The 23,175-nt window shown below is 46.8% G+C and overlaps 2 protein-coding genes and 1 long non-coding RNA gene across 8 annotated transcripts in view; all 3 read left to right on the top strand.

The window, feature by feature from the left end:
- LOC118372903 (guanine nucleotide exchange factor VAV3-like) overlaps positions 1–20,931 on the top strand; it is a 257,830-nt gene extending 236,899 nt beyond the window's left edge. For both annotated transcript variants that reach the window (XM_052499406.1, XM_052499404.1), the window contains exons 26-27: positions 20,363–20,514; positions 20,783–20,931. In XM_052499406.1, the coding sequence (XP_052355366.1) occupies positions 20,363–20,514; positions 20,783–20,827 (197 nt within the window). In that variant the 3' untranslated portion in view covers positions 20,828–20,931. The remainder of the gene's footprint in view (positions 1–20,362; positions 20,515–20,782) is intronic.
- Positions 3,193–4,179, top strand: LOC127916721 (uncharacterized). Of its 3 annotated transcripts, XR_008095683.1 has the most exons (4): positions 3,193–3,343; positions 3,377–3,442; positions 3,476–3,640; positions 3,839–4,179. It is a non-coding gene; the product is annotated as an uncharacterized LOC127916721 (long non-coding RNA). The 3 variants fall into 3 exon arrangements; XR_008095681.1 differs by lacking the exon at positions 3,377–3,442 and having other exon boundaries at positions 3,839–4,175; XR_008095682.1 differs by lacking the exon at positions 3,193–3,343 and having other exon boundaries at positions 3,352–3,442.
- On the top strand, positions 20,831–22,816 carry LOC127916716 (RNA-binding protein 25-like). Of its 3 annotated transcripts, none has more exons than XM_052499413.1 (2): positions 20,831–21,125; positions 21,166–22,816. In XM_052499413.1, the coding sequence occupies exons 1-2, from the start codon at positions 20,831–20,833 to the stop codon at positions 21,774–21,776; spliced, it is 906 nt and encodes a 301-aa protein (XP_052355373.1). In that variant the 3' UTR covers positions 21,777–22,816. The 3 variants fall into 3 exon arrangements, with proteins under 3 accessions (XP_052355373.1, XP_052355376.1, XP_052355381.1); XM_052499416.1 differs by having other exon boundaries at positions 20,831–21,245; positions 21,286–22,816; XM_052499421.1 differs by having other exon boundaries at positions 20,831–21,265; positions 21,306–22,816.
- Positions 22,817–23,175: the final 359 nt, after the last annotated feature.

The following is a 23,175-nucleotide window of genomic DNA, read 5'->3' as shown; positions in this document are numbered from 1 at the left end:
CACTCTGATAAATACAGTCAGTCAGAAGCTGCTGCCAGTCTCACTCTGATGGATACAGTCAGTCAGAAGCTGCTGCCAGTCTCACTCTGATAAATACAGTCAGTCAGAAGCTGCTGCCAGTCTCACTCTGATAAATACAGTCAGTCAGACGCTGCTCCCAGTCTCACTCTGATAAATACAGTCAGTCAGAAGCTGCTGCCAGTCTCACTCTGATGGATACAGTCAGTCAGAAGCTGCTGCCAGTCTCACTCTGATAAATACAGTCAGTCAGACGCTGCTGCCAGTCTCACTCTGATAAATACAGTCAGTCAGAAGCTGCTGCCAGTCTCACTCTGATAAATACAGTCAGTCAGACGCTGCTCCCAGTCTCACTCTGATAAATACAGTCAGTCAGACGCTGCTGCCAGTCTCACTCTGATAAATACAGTCAGTCAGACGCTGCTGCCAGTCTCACTCTGATAAATACAGTCAGTCAGACGCTGCTGCCAGTCTCACTCTGATAAATACAGTCAGTCAGACGCTGCTGCCAGTCTCACTCTGATAAATACAGTCAGTCAGACGCTGCTGCCAATCTCACTCTGATAAATACAGTCAGTCAGACGCTGCTGCCAGTCTCACTCTGATAAATACAGTCAGTCAGACGCTGCTGCCAGTCTCACTCTGATAAATACAGTCAGTCAGACGCTGCTGCCAGTCTCACTCTGATAAATACAGTCAGTCAGACGCTGCTGCCAGTCTCACTCTGATAAATACAGTCAGTCAGACGCTGCTGCCAGTCTCACTCTGATAAATACAGTCAGTCAGACGCTGCTGCCAGTCTCACTCTGATAAATACAGTCAGTCAGACGCTGCTGCCAGTCTCACTCTGATAAATACAGTCAGTCAGACGCTGCTGCCAGTCTCACTCTGATAAATACAGTCAGTCAGAAGCTGCTGCCAGTCTCACTCTGATGGATACAGTCAGTCACAAGCTGCTGCCAGTCTCACTCTGATAAATACAGTCAGTCAGACGCTGCTGCCAGTCTCACTCTGATAAATACAGTCAGTCAGACGCTGCTGCCAGTCTCACTCTGATAAATACAGTCAGTCAGAAGCTGCTGCCAGTCTCACTCTGATGGATACAGTCAGTCAGAAGCTGCTGCCAGTCTCACTCTGATAAATACAGTCAGTCAGACGCTGCTGCCAGTCTCACTCTGATAAATACAGTCAGTCAGACGCTGCTGCCAGTCTCACTCTGATAAATACAGTCAGTCAGAAGCTGCTGCCAGTCTCACTCTGATAAATACAGTCAGTCAGAAGCTGCTGCCAGTCTCACTCTGATAAATACAGTCAGTCAGACGCTGCTGCCAGTCTCACTCTGATAAATACAGTCAGTCAGACGCTGCTCCCAGTCTCACTCTGATAAATACAGTCAGTCAGACGCTGCTGCCAGTCTCACTCTGATAAATACAGTCAGTCAGAAGCTGCTGCCAGTCTCACTCTGATAAATACAGTCAGTCAGAAGCTGCTGCCAGTCTCACTCTGATAAATACAGTCAGTCAGAAGCTGCTGCCAGTCTCACTCTGATAAATACAGTCAGTCAGACGCTGCTGCCAGTCTCACTCTGATAAATACAGTCAGTCAGACGCTGCTGCCAGTCTCACTCTGATAAATACAGTCAGTCAGACGCTGCTGCCAGTCTCACTCTGATAAATACAGTCAGTCAGAAGCTGCTGCCAGTCTCACTCTGATGGATACAGTCAGTCAGAAGCTGCTGCCAGTCTCACTCTGATAAATACAGTCAGTCAGAAGCTGCTGCCAGTCTCACTCTGATAAATACAGTCAGTCAGAAGCTGCTGCCAGTCTCACTCTGATAAATACAGTCAGTCAGACGCTGCTGCCAGTCTCACTCTGATAAATACAGTCAGTCAGACGCTGCTCCCAGTCTCACTCTGATAAATACAGTCAGTCAGACGCTGCTGCCAGTCTCACTCTGATAAATACAGTCAGTCAGAAGCTGCTGCCAGTCTCACTCTGATAAATACAGTCAGTCAGAAGCTGCTGCCAGTCTCACTCTGATAAATACAGTCAGTCAGAAGCTGCTGCCAGTCTCACTATGATAAATACAGTCAGTCAGACGCTGCTGCCAGTCTCACTCTGATAAATACAGTCAGTCAGACGCTGCTGCCAGTCTCACTCTGATAAATACAGTCAGTCAGAAGCTGCTGCCAGTCTCACTCTGATAAATACAGTCAGTCAGAAGCTGCTCCCAGTCTCACTCTGATAAATACAGTCAGTCAGACGCTGCTGCCAGTCTCACTCTGATAAATACAGTCAGTCAGACGCTGCTGCCAGTCTCACTCTGATAAATACAGTCAGTCAGACGCTGCTGCCAGTCTCACTCTGATAAATACAGTCAGTCAGTCAGTCATTTCAGTGGCTGAAATGGTAATGCATGGCTGAAATGGTAATGCATGGCTGAAATGATAATGCACGGCTGAAATGCTAATGCATGGCTGACAAGCTAATGCATGGCTGAAATGATAATGCATGGCTGAAATGCTAATGCATGGCTGAAATGCTAATGCGTGGTTATCTTCCATTTTGGACCTGACTCTATGCATATCTACATATCTGAGAAGAATCCCTCCTGGTTCCTACTTTTACAACATAGTCAACCCTCTAGAGCAGGGATGTCGAAAGCATTCGGGCAACAATGTATTATATTTCCTTGCCGTCAAAATGTTCACACAACAATAAACAGGCATTTCTGATGCTCCCTGACTGCAGTGATTATTAGTGAGCTGGACAGTCAATAAACTATATGAATGTAGGTCCATTATCATTCATACACCGTTTTGATTTGGTTTTAGCAATTTGAAAGTATATTGAGTTACCTGCATGATATGTGTCTAGTGGTAGTTAGCTCCTCGGAGAAAACAGTATGGGGTTGTATGGAAACATATATCAGACAGAGTAGAGAGATATTAAAATGCTCATCAGATTTCTCCTCTTGATCTTCCTCCCCTTGATACCACATGTTGACAGGGTTTGTGTGAATCCAGGTTCTCCTCATTAGTAACTAGCCAGGGTATATATATATATATATATATATATATATATATATATATATATATATATATATAAACTGGGTGGTTGGAGCCCTGAATGCTGATTGGCTGAAAGCCGTGATCTATTTTTTAAATGTTTTATTTCACCTTTATTCAACCAGGTCGGCTAGTTGAGAACACCTTTATTCAACCAGGTCGGCTAGTTGAGAACACCTTTATTCAACCAGGTCGGCTAGTTGAGAACACCTTTATTCAACCAGGTCGGCTAGTTGAGAACACCTTTATTCAACCAGGTAGGCTAGTTGAGAACACCTTTATTCAACCAGGTCGGCTAGTTGAGAACACCTTTATTCAACCAGGTCGGCTAGTTGAGAACACCTTTATTCAACCAGGTAGGCTAGTTGAGAACACCTTTATTCAACCAGGTCGGCTAGTTGAGAACACCTTTATTCAACCAGGTCGGCTAGTTGAGAACACCTTTATTCAACCAGGTCGGCTAGTTGAGAACACCTTTATTCAACCAGGTCGGCTAGTTGAGAACACCTTTATTCAACCAGGTCGGCTAGTTGAGAACACCTTTATTCAACCAGGTAGGCTAGTTGAGAACACCTTTATTCAACCAGGTAGGCTAGTTGAGAACACCTTTATTCAACCAGGTCGGCTAGTTGAGAACACCTTTATTTTATTCAACCAGGTCGGCTAGTTGAGAACACCTTTATTCAACCAGGTTGTTGAGAACACCTTTATTCAACCAGGTAGGCTAGTTGAGAACACCTTTATTCAACCAGGTCGGCTAGTTGAGAACACCTTTATTCAACCAGGTCGGCTAGTTGAGAACACCTTTATTCAACCAGGTCGGCTAGTTGAGAACACCTTTATTCAACCAGGTCGGCTAGTTGAGAACACCTTTATTCAACCAGGTCGGCTAGTTGAGAACACCTTTATTCAACCAGGTCGGCTAGTTGAGAACACCTTTATTCAACCAGGTCGGCTAGTTGAGAACACCTTTATTCAACCAGGTCGGCTAGTTGAGAACAAGTTCTCCTTTACAACTGCGACATGGCCAAGATAAAGCAAAACAGTGCAACACAAACAACAACACAGAGTTATACATGGAATAAACAAACATACAGTCAATAATACAATAGAAAAAGTCTATATACAGTGTCTGCAAATGAGGTAGGATTAGGGAGGTAAGGCAATAAATAGGCCATAGTGGAGAAATAATTACAATATAGCAATTAAACACTGGAGTGATAGATGTGCAGAAGATGAGTGTGCAAAGGAGCAAAGTAAATACTACATACTGCAAAGGAGCAAAATAAATCAAATAAATAACAGTATGAGGATGAGGTAGTTGGATGGGCTATTTACAGATGGGCTATGTACATGTGCAGTGATCTGTGAGCTGCTCTGACAACCGGTGCTGTGAGCTAGTGAGGGGAGATATGAATCTCCAGCTTCAGTGATTTGTGCAGTTCGTTACAGTCATTGGCAGCAGAGAACTGGAAGGAAAGGCGGCAGAAGGAGGAATTGGCTTTGGGGGTGACCAGTGAAATATACCTGCTGGAGCGCGTGCTACGGGTGGGTGCTTCTATGTTTTTTTTAATTCTCTATTTGTTAGGTCAGGGTGTGACTTGGGTGGGCAAATCTATGTTTCTATTTCTTTGTTGGTTCCCAATCAGACGCAGCTGTTTATCGTTGTCTCTGATTGGGGATCATACTTAGGCAGCCCTTTTTCCCACCTTAGATTGTGGGATCTTGTTTGTGTCGCTTTCTGCACTGCATGTAGCTTTACGCTAGTTTTTGTATTTTGTTGTTTTTTCGGTGTCATTTAAAATTATTAAATAAAAATGTGCGCCTACCACGCAACACCTTGGTCCAATCCATCTTTAAACGATTGTGACTTTACCTTCGGAAAGACTTATAGATGACCTGGAGCCAGTGGGTTTGGCGACGAGTATGAAGCGAGGGCCAGCCAACGAGAGCGTACAGGTCACAGTGTTGGGTAGTATATGGGACTTTGGTAACAAACTGGATGGACTGCATCCAATTTGCTGAGTAGAGTGTTGGAGGCTATTTTTATAAATGACATCGCAGAAGTCAAGGATTGGTAGGATAGTCAGTTTTACGAGGTTATGTTTGGCAGCATGAGTGAAAGATGCTTTGTTGCGAAATAGGAAGCTAATTCTATATTTCATTTTGGATTGGAGATGCTTAATGTGAGTATGGAAGGAGAGTTTACAGTCTATCCAGACACCTAGGTATTTGTAGTTGTCCACATATTCTAAGTCAGAACCGTCCAGAGTAGTGATGTTGGACAGGCCCCTGCAGGCAGCGATCGGTTGAGGAGAATGCATTTAGTTTTACTTGTATTTAAGAGCAATTGGAGGCCACGGAAGGAGAGTTGTATGGCATTGAAGCTCGTCTGGAGGGTTGTTAACACAGTGTCCAAAGAAGGGCCAGAAGATGCAAGTGGCTGTTCCACTGGATGTCATAAGGTGTATGCACCAATTTGTAAGTCGCTCTGGATAAGAGCGTCTGCTAAATGACTTAAATGTAAATGTAAATGTAAGTATACAGAATGGTGTCATCTGCACAGAGGTGGATCAGAGAATCACCAGCAGCAAGAGTGACATCATTGATGTATACAGAGAAGAGGGTCGGCCCGAGGAAGGAACCCTGTGGCAACCCCATAGAGAATGCCAGAGGTCCGGACATCAGGCCTTCCGATTTGACACACTGAACTCTGTCTGAGAAGTAGTTGGTGAACCAGGCAAGGCAATCATTTGAGGAACCAAGGCTGTTGAGTCTTCCAATAAGAATGTGGTGATTGACAGTCGAAAGCCTTGACCAGGTCGATGAATACAGCTGTACAGTAATGTCTTTTATCGATGGCAGTTATGATATCGTTTAGAACCTTGAGCGCGGCTGAGGTGCACCCATGACCAGCTCTGAAACCAGATTGCATAGCGGAGAAGGTACGGTGGGATTCGAAATGGTCAGTAATCTGTTTGTTGACTTGGCTTTCGAAGAACTTAGAAAGGCAGGGTAGGATAGATATAGGTCTGTAGCAGTTTGGGTCAAGAGTGTCCCCCCCTTTGAAGTGGGGGATGACCGCAGCTGCTTTCCAATCTTTGGGAATCTCAGACGACACGAAATAAAGGTTGAACAGGCTAGTAATAGGGGTTGCAACAATTTCAGTAGATCATTTTAGAAAGAAAAGGTCCAGATTGTCTAGCCCGGCTGATTTGTAGGGGTCCAGATTTTGCAGCTCTTTCAGAACATCAGCTGACTGGATTTGGGAGAAGGAGAAATGGGGAAGGCTTGGGCGAGTTGCTGTTATATTGCCTGGTTCACATCAGCTGACTGGATTTGGGAGAAGGAGAAATGGGGAAGGCTTGGACGAGTTGCTGTTATATTGCCTGGTTCACATCAGCTCTGTTGTATTGCTCTGGACCTTGCAGATGGGACATCATATGAGGGCCAAAGCAGATAGCAGGTCCTTACGGTGACATGGGTTTTGGGGTAAACACGCACACTCGCACACACGCACAAAGAAACAGTCTGGACATAGTGGAGGACAGTTGGGTAAATTCCATTTCAATACCATTAACATCCATTCAGTTTCTCATAAAATATGAAGCAGCATTTGAAGAATTGAGTGTATGTTAAATTAATCAACGATAAACCAATATATCATTGCATTCTAAAAAGGAATGGACATTTTGTGATCATGATTTCAACTCCAGTGCTCACCCCGAGGTTTCTAAAACGTAGACTAGAAATAGGAAGTGGACCTAAAGGGCATTCTATAAGGAGGGATCATTACGTACATTTTCACCAACTCAGTCAGATTGTTGCGGTTGTTTGGGTTTCTGGTCGGAGGCTGTGTTCATCTCTCAATCTGCACTCTTCTACGGCCTGATGCTGCTTCTGCGTGTTAATTAAACATGCTTTGCCCTCCTCTCTCCTACCTGCTCCCTCCCAACACTCTCCAACCTGCTCCCTCCCCCTGCTCTCCTACCTGCTCCCTCCCAACACTCTCCTACCTGCTCCCTCCCCCGCTCTCCTACCTGCTCCCTCCCCCCCTCCCCTACCCACTCCCTCCTCTCTCCTCCCTGCTCCCTCCCCCATCCCCTACCTACTCCCTCCTCTCTCCTACCTGCTCCCTCCCCCTCCCCTACCTACTCCCTCCTCTCCCCTACCTGCTCCCTCCCCCTCCCCTACCTACTACCTCCTCTCCCCTCCCTGCTCCCTCCCCCCTCCCCTACCTGCTCCCTCCCCCTCCCCTACCTACTCCCTCCCGCTCTCCTACCTACTCCCTCCCGCTCTCCTACCTACTCCCTCCTCTCTCCTACCTGCTCCCTCCTCTCCCCTACCTGCTCCCCCTCCCTCCCTACCTACTCCCTCCCACTCTCCTACCTACTCCCTCCTCACCCCTACCTGTCCCCCTCCCCTACCTACTCCCTCCTTTCTCCTACCTGCTCCCTCCCCCACTCCCCTACCTACTCCCTCCTCTCCTACCTGCTCCCTCCCCCTGCTCCCTACCTACTCCCTACCTGCTACCCTCCCCCCTCTCTCCAACCTGCTCCCTCCCTTCCTCTCCCTACCTGCTCCCTCCCCCTCTCCCCTACCTGCTCCCTCCCTTCCTCTCCCTACCTGCTCCCTCCCAACACTCTCCCCTACCTCCCCCCCCCTCTCCTACCTGCTCTCTCCCCACTCTCCTACCTGCTCCCTCCCTTCCTCTCCCCTACCTGCTCGCTCCCTTCCTCTCCCCTACCTGCTCCCTCCCTTCCTCTCTCCTACCTGCTCCCTCCCTTCCTCTCCCCTACCTGCTCCCTCCCTTCCTCTCTGCTACCTGCTCCCTCCCCTCCTCTCCTCTCCCCTACCTGCTCCCTCCCTTCCTCTCCCCTACCTGCTCCCCTCCTCTCCTCTCCTCTCCTCTCCTCTCCTCTCCTCTCCTCTCCTCTCCTCTCCTCTCATAGATCCATTGCTCTATGGGCTGTCTTATGTAACTTCTGTGGGCTACTGCTTTGTTCCCCCCTCCTCTGCTCCTTTCTGGTCGGGTACCACGTCTCCTTATTCCATCACTTTTCATTGTGGGGCTCTGACTACTTAACATGCGTAGTGAGTCTAGTCTAGTCCCTACCTGCTCCCTCCTCCCACTCTCCTACCTGCTACTGACTACTTAGCATGCGTAGTGAGTCTAGTCTAGTCCCTACCTGCTCCCTCCTCCCACTCTCCTACCTGCTACTGACTACTTAGCATGCGTAGTGCATGCGTAGTCTAGTCTAGTCCCAGATCACAGTTCCCACTGCCTCCATCGTCTCCCCCAGCCTTCCATCTCACCATCTCACCTCGCTCCCTCCATCTCACCATCTCACCTCGCTCCCTTCATCTCACCATCTCACCTCGCTCCCTCCATCTCACCTCGCTCCCTCCATCTCACCATCTCACCTCGCTCCCTCCATCTCACCATCTCACCTCGCTCCCTCCATCTCACCATCTCACCTCGCTCCCTTCATCTCACCATCTCACCTCGCTCCCTCCATCTCACCATCTCACCTCGCTCCCTCCATCTCACCATCTCACCTCGCTCCCTCCATCTCACCATCTCACCTCGCTCCCTTCATCTCACCATCTCACCTCGCTCCCTCCATCTCACCATCTCACCTCGCTCCCTCCATCTCACCATCTCACCTCGCTCCCTCCATCTCACCATCTCACCTCGCTCCCTCCATCTCACCATCTCACCTCGCTCCCTCCATCTCACCATCTCACCTCGCTCCCTCCATCTCACCATCTCACCTCGCTCCCTCCATCTCACCATCTCACCTCGCTCCCTTCATCTCACCATCTCACCTCGCTCCCTCCATCTCACCATCTCACCTCGCTCCCTCCATCTCACCATCTCACCTCGCTCCCTCCATCTCACCATCTCACCTCGCTCCCTCCATCTCACCATCTCACCTCGCTCCCTTCATCTCACCATCTCACCTCGCTCCCTCCATCTCACCATCTCACCTCGCTCCCTTCATCTCACCATCTCACCTCGCTCCCTCCATCTCACCATCTCACCTCGCTCCCTCCATCTCACCATCTCACCTCGCTCCCTCCATCTCACCATCTCACCTCGCTCCCTCCATCTCACCATCTCACCTCGCTCCCTCCATCTCACCATCTCACCTCGCTCCCTCCATCTCACCATCTCACCTCGCTCCCTCCATCTCACCATCTCACCTCGCTCCCTCCATCTCACCATCTCACCTCGCTCCCTCCATCTCACCATCTCACCTCGCTCCCTCCATCTCACCATCTCACCTCGCTCCCTTCATCTCACCATCTCACCTCGCTCCCTTCATCTCACCATCTCACCTCGCTCCCTTCATCTCACCATCTCACCTCGCTCCCTCCATCTCACCATCTCACCTCGCTCCCTCCATCTCACCATCTCACCTCGCTCCCTTCATCTCACCATCTCACCTCGCTCCCTCCATCTCACCATCTCACCTCGCTCCCTCCATCTCACCATCTCACCTCGCTCCCTCCATCTCACCATCTCACCTCGCTCCCTCCATCTTGCTGGAAATGTTTGTGCATTTGTGTGTGTGTGTAAGTCATGTCACCATGTAGTGTCCCTCCATCTCAGTGTGTGTGTGTGTGTAAGTGTAGTGTGTGTGTGTCAAGTGTAGTGTGTGTGTCACCAGTGTCAGTTTTGTGTGTCCATGTCACCATGTAGTGTGTGTCCAGTCACCATGTCAGTGTAGTGTGTGTAAGTCCAGTCTTGTGTGTGAAAGTGTGTGTGTGCATTTGTGTGTGTGTGTAAGTGTAGTGTGTGTGTGTGTGTGTAAGTCTAGTGTGTGTGTGTGTAAGTGTAGTGTGTGTGTGTAAGTGTAGTGTGTGTGTGTGTGTGTGTGTAAGTGTAGTGTGTGTGTGTGTGTAAGTGTAGTGTGTGTGTGGGTAAGTGTAGTGTGTGTGTGTGTGTGTGTGTGTGTGTGTGTGTGTGTGTGTAGTGTGTGTGTGTGTGTGTGTGTGTGTGTGTGTGTGTGTGTGTGTGTGTGTGTGTGTGTGTAAGTGTAGTGTGTAAGTGTAGTGTGTGTGTGTGTAAGTGTAGTGTGTGTGTGTAAGTGTAGTGTGTGTGTGTGTAAGTGTAGTGTGTGTGTGTGTGTGTGTGTGTGTGTGTAAGTGTGTGTGTGTGTGTGTGTGTGTAGTGGAGTGTGTGTGTGTGTGTGTGTGTGTGTGTGTGTGTGTGTGTGTGTGTGTGTGTGTGTGTGTGTGTGTGTGTGTGTGTGTGTGCGCAGGGGGGTCAGGGGTTCTATGTGGGTATATGTGTGTTTGTGTACATGCCTGCATGCATATTTGTTACACTCTGTATGTGTGTGTGTGCAATCATAGTGTTATTTCATATGTGTGTGTTAGCACCAAGACGTTTTACATGTGACAAGACAATGAGGCGGGCCATATAGACTGACCTTAACTGGGTCATCATATCACACCTCAGTGACTCTGACAGACAGCTTTGCAGACCAATCAAATCAGCCTATTTAAGCTGTCAGGTCAGTGAAGCATTTTTCCACTACAGCAGTAGTATTACAGGCCAAACCTGCCATGTACCCAGCAGAGCTAACCAGCTCCAGCTCCGTATCTGTCTTTTTCCTTTGTTATCTTACTGTGTGCATGACTGCAGCTCACAGACAGGCAGACAGGCAGACAGACAGACAGACAGAGACAGACAGACAGACAGACAGACAGACAGACAGACAGGCAGACAGACAGGCAGGCAGACAGACAGGCAGACAGGCAGACAGGCAGACAGACAGGCAGACAGGCAGACAGGCAGGCAGACAGGCAGACAGGCAGACAGACAGGCAGACAGGCAGGCAGACAGGCAGGCAGGCAGACAGGCAGACAGACAGACAGACAGGCAGACAGGCAGACAGGCAGACAGGTATTTCAGTCAAGGTATTTCACATCAGCAGCAGACAGAGGTCTCTCTCACACACGCCAACTTTGTCACAGAGCATTTCGTTATATTTTGTACGTAGATCCGAGACACTTCAATTAGTATGATATGCTACGTTTCGTATGGTATGTATTAGTTTGTGGATGTCCATCATCCATTTCGTATGATATGTTACAAATTACAATTTGTATCATACAGTATGGTAGCAATTTTCAAAAATAACAATATGCTACGAATTTGAAAATGTATGTTATGTCATGAATTCCAATTTATTGTGGCTAACGTTGGCTAGGTGGCTAATTCTAATGTTGGCTCGCTTGCTAACTTTAGCTAGGGATTAGGGTTAAGGTTAGGGTTAAGATAAGGAGTTAGGTTAAAGGGTTAGGGTTCGGGGAAGGGTTAGCTCACATGCTAAGTACTGTAGTTGCAAAGTAGCAAAACATTAGTAAGTAGTTAAAATGTTGCTAATTAGCTCAAACGGTAAAGTTGTTCATGATGAGATTTGAACACGCGACCTTTGGCTTGCTAGACGTTTGCGTTATCGTCTGTGCAGCTTACAAACTTACACACAACTTTTCTAACTACTGCATTCCCTGTCTTAGTAATCATAAGCACAATTTAATGTTATTTTTTTCGGAGGGGAGTATGCTACCTGCAGCTATTTACATGCCGCTATTTATATGTTTTACACAAATACACTACATCACCAAAAGTATGTGGAAAACTGCTCATCGAACTTCTCATCCCAAAATCATGGGCATCAGTATGGGGTTGGTCCCCCCTTTGCTGCTATAACAGCCTCCATTCTTCCGGAAAGGCTTTCCACTTGCTTCCATTCAGCATTAGTGAGGTCAGGCACTGCAGGGACTTGCTTCCATTCAGCATTAGTGAGGTCGGGCACTGCAGGGACTTGCTTCCATTCAGCGTTAGTGAGGTCGGGCACTGCAGGGACTTGCTTCCATTCAGCATTAGTGAGGTCGGGCACTGCAGGGACTTGCTTCCATTCAGCGTTAGTGAGGTCGGGCACTGATGTTGGGCGATTAAGCTTGTTTTGCAGTCGGCGTTCCTATTCATACCAAAGTTGTTCAATGGGGTTGAGGCCAGGGTTCTGTGCAGGCCAGTCAAGTTCTACCGCACCAATCTCAACAAGATCTCAACAGGTCCATTTCTGTGTGGACCTCACTTTGTGCATGCCGAAAAAGGAATAGGCCTATCCCAAACTGTTGCCACAAAGTTAGATGCACAGCATTATCAACAATGTCATTGTATGCTGTAGTATTAAGATTTCCCTTCACTGGAACTAAGGGGCCTGAACCATGAAAAACAGTCCCAGACCGTTATTCCTCCTCCACCAAACTTGCATTCGGGCGGTTAGCGTTATCCTGGCATCTGCCGAACCCAAATGTGTCCTTCAGACTGCCAGATAATGAAAAGTAATTCATCACTCCAGAGAATGCTTTTCCACTACTCCAGAATCCAAAAGCTTTATACCACTCCAACCGATGCTTAGCAAATCAAATCAAATCAAATCACATTTTATTTGTCACATACACATGGTTAGCAGATGTTAATGCGAGTGTAGCGAAATGCTTGTGCTTCTAGTTCCGACAATGCAGTGATAACCAACAAGTAATCTAACTAACAATTCCCAAAACTACTGTCTTATACACAGTGTAAGGGGATAAAGAATATGTACATAAGGATATATGAATGAGTGATGGTACAGAGCAGCATACAGTAGATGGTATCGAGTACAGTATATACATAGAAATAATTGTACATGGTGATGTACATGGTTTGTGTGCAGCTGCTCGGCCATGGAAACCCATTTCATCAAGCTCCCGGTGAACAGTTCTTGTGCTGATGTTGCTTCCAGAGGCAGTTTGGGACTTGGTAGTGAGTGTTGCAACCGAGGACAGATGATTTTTTTTTACACATTACGCGCTTCAGCACTCGGCGGTCCCGTTCTGTGAGCTTGTGTGGTCTACCACTTCATGACTTAGCCATTGTTGCTCCTAGACATTTCCACTTCACAATAACAGCACTTACAGTTGACCGGGGCAGGTCGAGCAGGGCAGAAATTTTATGAACTTACTTGTTGAAAAGTGGCATCCTATGACAATGCCTCCTTGATTGTCCACTGAGCTCTTCAGTAAGGCCATTCTACTGCCAATGTTTAACTATGGAGATTGCATGGTTGTGTGCTCGATTTTATACTCCTGTCAGCAACGGGTGTAGCTGAAATAGCCAAATCCACTCATTTGAAGGGGTGTCCACATACTTTTGCCCATATAGTGAACAGTGGCGGTCGGTGCCATTTGAGATGAGGGAGGATGATTTATTTTTCTCATGAGCATGTCCTTATTTCTATTACAGCATATTGGATGACAGTCATTCATATTCCATTCACCCAGTTCAATGTAACATCGATAGGTTTAGACTACTACATGATTCTACAATTCTTCCTATACCCATCATGAGGTCAAATCAAATCAAATTTTATTTGTCACATACACATGGTTAGCAGATGTTAATGCGAGTGTAGCAAAATGCTTGTGCTTCTAGTTCCGACAATGCAGTGATAACCAACAAGTAATCTAACTAACAATTCCAAAACTACTGTCTTATACACAGTGTAAGGGGATAAATAATATGTACATAAGGATATATGAATGAGTGATGGTACAGGGCAGCATACAGTAGATGGTATCGAGTACATTATATACATATGAGATGAGTATGTAGACAAAGTAAACAAAGTGGCATAGTTAAAGTGGCTAGTGATACATGTATTACATAAGGATGCAGTCGATGATATAGAGTACAGTATATACGTATGCATATGAGATGAATAATGTAGGGTAAGTAACATTATATAAGGTAGCATTGTTTAAAGTGGCTAGTGATATATTTACATAATTTCCCATCAATTCCCATTATTAAAGTGGCTGGAGTTGGGTCAGTGTCAATGACAGTGTGTTGGCAGCAGCCACTCAATGTTAGTGGTGGCTGTTTAACAGTCTGATGGCCTTGAGATAGAAGCTGTTTTTCAGTCTCTCGGTCCCAGCTTTGATGCACCTGTACTGACCTCGCCTTCTGGATGATAGCGGGGTGAACAGGCAGTGGTTCGGGTGGTTGATGTCCTTGATGATCTTTATGGCCTTTCTGTAACATCGGGTGGTGTAGGTGTCCTGGAGGGCATGTAGTTTGCCCCCGGTGATGCGTTGTGCAAACCTCACTACCCTCTGGAGAGCCTTACGGTTGAGGGCGGAGCAGTTGCTGTACCAGGCGGTGATACAGCCCGACAGGATACTCTCGATTGTGCATCTGTAGAAGTTTGTGAGTGCTTTTGGTGACAAGCCGAATTTCTTCAGCCTCCTGAGGTTGAAGAGGCGCTGCTGCGCCTTCTTCACGACGCTGTCAGTGTGAGTGGACCAATTCAGTTTGTCTGTGATGTGTATGCCGAGGAACTTAAAACTTGCTACCCTCTCCACTACTGTTCCATCGATGTGGATAGGGGAGTGTTCCCTCTGCTGTTTCCTGAAGTCCACAATCATCTCCTTAGTTTTGTTGACGTTGAGTGTGAGGTTATTTTCCTGACACCACACTCCGAGGGCCCTCACCTCCTCCCTGTAGGCCGTCTCGTCGTTGTTGGTAATCAAGCCTACCACTGTTGTGTCGTCCGCAAACTTGATGATTGAGTTGGAGGCGTGCGTGGCCACGCAGTCGTGGGTGAACAGGGAGTACAGGAGAGGGCTCAGAACACCCTTGTGGGGCCCCGTGTTGAGGATCAGCGGGGAGGAGATGTTGTTGCCTACCCTCACCACCTGGGGGCGGCCCGTCAGGAAGTCCAGTACCCAGTTGCACAGGGCGGGGGTCGAGACCCAGGGTCTCGAGCTTGATGACGAGCTTGGAGGGTACTATGGTGTTGAATGCCGAGCTGTAGTCGATGAACAGCATTCTCACATAGGTATTCCTCTTGTCCAGGTGGGTTAGGGCAGTGTGCAGTGTGGTTGAGATTGCGTCGTCTGTGGACCTATTTGGGCGGTAAGCAAATTGGAGTGGGTCTAGGGTGTCGGGTAGGGTGGAGGTGATATGGTCCTTGACTAGTCTCTCAAAGCACTTCATGATGACGGAAGTGAGTGCTACGGGCGGTAGTCGTTTAGCTCAGTTACCTTAGCTTTCTTGGGAACAGGAACAATGGTGGCCCTCTTGAAGCATGTGGGAACAGCAGACTGGTATAGGGATTGATTGAATATATCCGTAAACACACCGGCCAGCTGGTCTGCGCATGCTCTGAGGGCGCGGCTGGGGATGCCGTCTGGGCCTGCAGCCTTGCGAGGGTTAACACGTTTAAATGTCTTACTCACCTCGGCTGCAGTGAAGTGAGAGTGAGAGACCGCATGTTTTCGTTGCAGGCTGTGTCAGTGGCACTGTATTGTCCTCAAAGCGGGCAAAAAAGTTATTTAGTCTGCCTGGGAGCAAGACATCCTGGTCCGTGACTGGGCTGAGTTTCTTCTTGTAGTCCGTGATTGACTCTAGACCCTGCCACATGCCTCTTGTGTCTGAGCCGTTGAATTGAGATTCTACTTTGTCTCTGTACTGACGCTTAGCTTGTTTAATAGCCTTGCGGAGGGAATAGCTGCATTGTTTATATTCGGTCATGTTACCAGACACCTTGCCCTGATTAAAAGCAGTGGTTCGCGCTTTCAGTTTCACGCGAATGCTGCCATCAATCCACGGTTTCTGGTTAGGGAATGTTTTTATCGTTGCTATGGGAACGACATCTTCAACGCACGTTCTAATGAACTCGCACACCGAATCAGCGTATTCGTCAATATTTTTATCTGACGCAATACGAAACATGTCCCAGTCCACGTGATGGAAGCAGTCTTGGAGTGTGGAGTCAGCTTGGTCGGACCAGCGTTGGACAGACCTCAGCGTGGGAGCCTCTTGTTTAAGTTTCTGTCTGTAGGCAGGGATCAACAAAATGGAGTCATGGTCAGCTTTTTCGAAAGGGGGGCGGGGCAGGGCCTTATATGCGTCGCGGAAGTTAGAGTAACAATGATCCAAGGTTTTACCACCCCTGGTTGCGCAATCGATATGCTGATAAAATTTAGGGAGTCTTGTTTTCAGATTAGCTTTGTTAAAATCCCCAGCTACAATGAATGCAGCCTCCGGATAAATGGTTTCCAGTTTGCAAAGAGTTAAATAAAGTTTGTTCAGAGCCATCGATGTGTCTGCTTGGGGGTGGATATATACGGCTGTGATTATAATCGAAGAGAATTCTCTTGGTAGATAATGCGGTCTTCATTTGATTGTGAGAAATTCTAAATCAGGTGAACAGAAGGATTTGAGTTCCTGTATGTTTCTTTCATCACACCATGTCTCGTTAGTCATGAGGCATACGCCCCCGCCACTCTTCTTACCAGAAAGATGTTTGTTTCTGTCGGCGCGATGCGTGGAGAAACCCGTTGGCTGCACCGCCCCGGATAGCGTCTTCCCAGTGAGCCATGTTTCCGTGAAGCAGAGGACGTTACCGTCTCTGATGTCCCTCTGGAATGCTACCCTTGCTCGGATTTCATCAACCTTGTTGTCAAGAGACTGGACATTGGCAAGAAGAATGCTAGGTAGTGGTGCGCGATGTGCCCGTGTCCTGAGTCTGACCAGAAGACCGCTACGTTTCCCTCTTTTACGAAGTCGTTTTTTGGGGGTCGCTGCATGCGATCCATTCCGTTGACCTGTTTGTAAGGCAGAACACAGGATCCGCGTCGCGGAAAACATATTCTTGGTCGTACTGATGGTGAGTTGACGCTGATCTTATATTCAGTAGTTCTTCTCGACTGTATGTAATGAAACCTAAGATGACCTGGGGTACTAATGTAAGAAATAACACGTAAAAAAAACTAAAAACTGCATAGTTTCCTAGGAACGCGAAGCGAGGCGGCCATCTCTGTCGGCGCTCAACCATCTGGTTGCTACGACCTAGCGTTTGAATGAAAGTTGACAACGTAGATGCACACATGTCGAGAGTAAAATTTTAGGTGACAGACAGTGACACATTCAAAACCGCCTTGCAAACTCTTGCCTGCATCTAGCTGATCTAGATTGCAATCATTAGTCTAACTGTTGCAAATTAGAGTTTCTATTGGACAAATCCAGGTATGTTTATCCTAGTTTAGTTCTATTTGCTTACGTTTAAGAAAAGTTTTACAACAGAATCGGTGAAATGAATACACCCCTGATCCCCACGGAAAACACAGATCACTTTCATAGCAGCCACTTTGTATTCCTTCTCACATCTATGCGCTCTCTTCCTCTCACCTCCTCCCTTCACTTGTGTAAATTACACAAATGAACTTTTAACAAGGCACACCTGTTCTAACAAGGCACACCTCATGAAACTAGTTGAGAGAATGTCAAGAGTGTGCAAAACTGTCATCGCTACTTTGAAGAATCTAAAATATATTTTGATTTAACACTTTGTTGGTTACTATATGATTCCATATGTGTTATTTTATAGTTTTGATGTCTTCACTGTTATTCTACAATGTAGAAAATAGTAAAACAAATAAAGAAAAACCCTTGAATGAGTTGGTGTGTCCAAACTTTGTTAAAATCAGGCTGCAGGTTTTTTTCAGCTGTTCAGAAATAAGAGGCAGAGACATCATAAGGGGTTTAGAAGAGAGGAGTAAAGATCTAGGAGTAAAGATCTAGGAGTAAAGATCTAGGAGTAAAGATCTAGGAGTAAAGATCTAGGAGTAAAGATCTAGGAGTATAGATCTAGGAGTGAAGATCTAGGAGTAAAGATCAAGGAGTAAAGATCAAGGAGTAAAGATCTAGGAGTGAAGATCTAGGAGTAAAGATCTAGGAGTAAAGATCTAGGAGTAAAGATCTAGGAGTAAAGATCAAGGGGTAAAGATCTAGGAGTGAAGATCTAGGAGTAAAGATCTAGGAGTAAAGATCTAGGAGTAAAGATCTAGGAGTAAAGATCTAGGAGTAAAGATCTAGGAGTAAAGATCTAGGAGTAAAGATCTAGGAGTATAGATCTAGGAGTAAAGATCTAGGAGTAAAGATCTAGGAGTAAAGATCAAGGAGTAAAGATCTAGGAGTGAAGATCTAGGAGTAAAGATCTAGGAGTAAAGATCTAGGAGTAAAGATCTAGGAGTAAAGATCTAGGAGTAAAGATCGAAACATGAAGGGAGGGGGAGTGTGAGCAGCAGCTATGTTAGAATAAAGATTGGTTTGCTTAAATTAACACACAGAACGAGATCTGGATCTTTAGCTTGAAGGAAGACGTTCCTTCATAGTCTTTGTTCTGTTAAAGATAACATAGTCTTTGTTCTGTTAAAGATAACATATTCTCTGATCTGTTAAAGATAACATAGTCTTTGTTCTGTTAAAGATAACATATTCTATGATCTGTGAAAGATAACATATTCTCTGATCTGTTAAAGATAACATAGTCTGTGGTCTGTTAAAGATAACAGTCTGTGGTCTGTTAAAGATAACGTAGTCTGTGGTCTGTTAAAGATAACGTAGTCTGTGGTCTGTTAAAGATAACATAGTCTGTGGTCTGTTAAAGATAACGTAGTCTGTGGTCTGTTAAAGATAATGTGGTCTGTAGTGTGTTGAAAATAACATAGTCTGTAGTGTGTTGAAGATAACAGTCTGTAGTGTGTTGAAGATAACATAGTCTGTAGTGTGTTGAAGATAACACAGTCTGTAGTGTGTTGAAGATAACACAGTCTGTAGTGTGTTGAAGATAACAGTCTGTAGTGTGTTGAAGATAACAGTCTGTAGTGTGTTGAAGATAACAGTCTGTAGTGTGTTGAAGATAATTTATCATCCAATAAGAGACAGTTTATGGTCAGTTTAAGATTTAGCCACCCATATGAGTGTGGATTATGCTGTTGACACAATCCAGGCCACAATCAAAACAGACACTTCATTTGGATGGGATGTGCCCCAGCTTTGCACAAATCGTTCCTTTAAATGGGGCCGGGATAAGAGAGAAGAGAGAAAAGTGAGTGATGTGATTGTGCATGTCTCAACATCTCCCTCAGACTGTCTGGAGTGAAAGAGAGGATACCATCCATGTGTGTGAGAGAAAGAGAGACAGACAGAGAGAGAAATAGAGAGAGAGAGAGAGAGAGAGAGAGAGAGAGAGAGGGGTAGAGAGAGAAATAGACAGAGAGGGAGAGAGACAGAAAAGGGAGGGACAGGGGTAGAGAGAGGGAGAGGGGAGAGAAAGAGGGGGGAGAGAGAGAGAGAGAGAGAGAGAGAGAGAGAGAGAGAGAGAGAGAGAGAGAGAGAGAGAGAGAGAGAGAGAGAGAGAGAGAGAGAGAGAGAGAGAGAGAGAAGGGTGAATAAAGACATTTCAAATGTCATGAACAAAGGGGAAATAAATAAGCATACATGGGTTGTATTTTCAATGGTGTTTGTTCTTCACTGGTTGCCCTTTTCTTGAGGCAACAGGTCACAAATCTTGCTGCTGTGATGGAACACTGTGGAATTTCACCCAGTAGATATGGGAGTTTATGGGTCTGTGTAATTTGAGGGAAATATGTGTCTCTAACATGGTCATACATTGGGCAGGAGGTCAGGAAGTGCAGCTCAGTTTCCACCTCATTTTGTGGGCAGTGAGCACATAGTCTGTCTTCTCTTGAAAGCCATGTCTGTCTACGACGGCCTTTCTCAATAGCAAGGCTATGCTCACTGAGTCTGTACATAGTCAAAGTTTTCCATAATTTTGGGTCAGTCACAGTGGTCAGGTATTCTGTGTACTCTCGGTTTAGGGCCAAATCTAATTCTAGTTTGCTCAGTGTTTTTTTAATTCTTTGCAACGTGTCAAGTAATTATCTTTTTTTTCTCATTTGGTTGGGTCTAATTGAATTTTATGTTCCTTTTGATGGCATAGAAGGCCCTTCTTGCCTTGTCTCTCAGATCGTTAACAGATTTGTGGAAGTTACCTGTGGCACTGATGTATAGGCCAAGGTATGTATAGTTTTTTTGTGTGCTTTAGGGCAATGGTGTCTAGATGGAATTTGTATTTGTGGTCCTGGCGACTGGACCTCGTTTGGAACACCGTTATTTTTGTCTTACTGAGATTTACTGTCAGGGCCCAGGTCTGACAGAATCTGTGCAGAATATCTAGGTGCTGCTGTAGGCCCTCCTTGGTTGGTGACAGAAGCACCAGATCATCAGCAAACAGTAGACATTTGACTTCAGATTCTAGCTGGGTGAGTCCGGATGCTGCAGACTGTTCTAGTGCCCTCGCCAATTCTCTCTCCCTCTCTTACTCTCTCTCTCTCGCTCCCCCTCCCCCTTCTCTCTTTCTCCACAGTGTTCACCCCTAAGGTGATAGGTGTGGCGAAAGCCCGCTATGACTTCAGCTCCAGGGACACCAGAGAGCTGTCTCTACAGGAGGGAGACGTGGTTAAGATCTACACCAAATCAGGAGCCAATGGCTGGTGGAGGGGAGAGGTCAACGGCAGGGTGAGTGCCCCCCGCCCCCAGACACCAATCAGTTTCTCCAGTCAATCACCTGTCTGTTATTTATATATATATATATATATATATATTTATATGAGTCGGAGAGAGAGAAACAAAACAACCAAACACACAAACATACAGTGCAATGTGATATTTACGTTTTTTTTTAAAATGTTTAATACAATACATGAATGAGTCCACACAAACCCACACACCCATACACACTCCTCCCCCTTTAATTTCTCATTGCCTTTCTTATTTTCTTCTGCAGGTGGGCTGGTTTCCATCTACCTACGTGGAGGAAGGAGAGGAATGAGTCATGGAGAAAAGGAAAATACAGAGAGACGGAGAGACCGACAGAGAGACGGAGAGACCTACAGAGAGACGGAGAGACCGACAGAGAGACGGAGAGACCTACAGACAGACGGAGAAACCGACAGAGAGACGGAGAGACCTACAGAGAGAAAGAGAGACCAACAGAGAGACCGAGAGACCGACAGAGAGACGGAGAGACCTACAGAGAGACGGAGAGACCGACAGACAGACGGAGAGACCTACAGAGAGACAGAGAGACCTACAGAGAGACGGAGAGACCTACAGAGAGACGGAGAGACCTACAGAGAGACGGAGAGACCGACAGAGAGACGGAGAGACCGACAGAGAGACGGAGAGACCGACAGAGAGACGGAGAGACCGACAGAGAGACGGAGAGACCGACAGAGAGACGGAGAGACCTACAGAGAGACGGAGAGACCTACAGAGAGACGGAGAGACCGACAGAGAGACGGAGAGACCTACAGAGAGACGGAGAGACCTACAGAGAGACGGAGAGACCTACAGAGAGACGGAGAGACCGACAGAGAGACGGAGAGACCGACAGAGAGACGGAGAGACCTACAGAGAGACGGAGAGACCTACAGAGAGACGGAGAGACCTACAGAGAGACGGAGAGACCGACAGAGAGACGGAGAGACCTACAGAGAGACGGAGAGACCTACAGAGAGACGGAGAGACCTACAGAGAGACGGAGAGACCGACAGAGAGACGGAGAGACCTACAGAGAGACGGAGAGACCGACAGAGAGACGGAGAGACCGACAGAGAGACGGAGAGACCGACAGAGAGACGGAGAGACCTACAGAGAGACGGAGAGACCGACAGAGAGACGGAGAGACCGACAGAGAGACGGAGAGACCGACAGAGAGACGGAGAGACCGACAGAGAGACGGAGAGACCTACAGAGAGACGGAGAGACCGACAGTGTGAACCGGTTGGCTGTTCGGCCTGAACTCGACATTCTATGGCTTATCTGATTGCTCGCTGAGAACTTGACATTCTATGGTTGACCCTCCTATTGGCTGTTGCCTCAATAACGACCCAGAATCCTCCTGGGAGAATAGAGGGTTCCTCGATGGAATAGTGACTGGTTCTCTCTGGTCTGCCTCTTCAACAGACTTGGCTGTCAGATGGGAAGGACCTTTGCCAGAACCAAGATCCCTACTTCCGTCCATCCCTCTCTCCCTCACTTCCACCTCTCTCCCCTAACTCAGCTACTGCAGGTTGTCTCTTAAATGCTGCACATCCGTTCATCCCATCCATCTGCACCACTCAGGATATAGCTAAGACTGTCTGAAGGGAAAGAGAAAAGAGAGAGCGAGAGAAGAGACTGAGAGAGGAGGCAGGGATTTGCCACACCGCAGGGCTTCGTCTGTCCTGACCTTGCCTGTGTTGCTCTGTTCCACTTACCTTGGTGATTATTGATGACTTGATGCAGCGGCATCCCCATACACACACACACACACACACACACACACACACACACACACACACACACACACACACACACACACACACACACACACACACACACACACACACACACACACACACACACACGGCTGGAAAAGCTGCCATGAAACACCTCCCAAACCACTCCCCACAGATTACAATAACTGAACACAACACACATTCTCCCCTACAAACCTCACGGTGTTGTGTTGTCTTTGCTATTAGCCTCCCCATGTTCTCAACTCTCCAGCTGTTCAGCAGGCTGGGTACGGGGCTGTCGCTGTGTGTTGATTTGATAGGGGTCTGGCTGGTTTCTGCGGGAACAAGCTAGTGATGCCATGCTACCCTACGACTCTCTCTCTCAATTCAATTCAATTCAAGGGGCTTTATTGACTTGGGAAACATATGTTAACATTGCCAATGCAAGTGAGGTAGATAATATACAAAAGTGAAATAAACAATAAACAGTAAACATTACACTCACAGAAGTTCCAAAAAAATAAAGATATTGCAAATGTCATAGTATGTCTATATACCTGTATAATATCTCTCTTTCCGCTCTCTTTCTCCATATCAAATCAAATCAAACCAAATGTATTTGTCACATGCGCCGAATACAAGTGTAGACCTTACCGTGAAATGCTTACTTTACAAGCCCTGTTCACCCCGGATGGCAGGAAGCCTGGCCCCAGAGATGAACTGTATTGATGGTGTTGGAGTCGTGCTTGGCCATGCAGTCGTGGGTGAACAGGGAGTACATTGTGTTGTTGCCTACCCTCACCACCTGGGGGCGACCTGTCAGGAAGTCCAGGATCCATTTGCAGAGGGAGATGTTTAGTCCCAGGATCCTTAGTTTTAGTGATGAGCTTTGAGGACA

Source organism: Oncorhynchus keta, chromosome 4 (genome assembly GCF_023373465.1).
Source record: "Oncorhynchus keta strain PuntledgeMale-10-30-2019 chromosome 4, Oket_V2, whole genome shotgun sequence".
In the NCBI taxonomy this organism is placed as follows: domain Eukaryota; kingdom Metazoa; phylum Chordata; class Actinopteri; order Salmoniformes; family Salmonidae; genus Oncorhynchus; species Oncorhynchus keta.
Note: the sequence above shows the minus strand (reverse complement) of the source record. Positions and strands in the feature narration are given on the sequence as shown.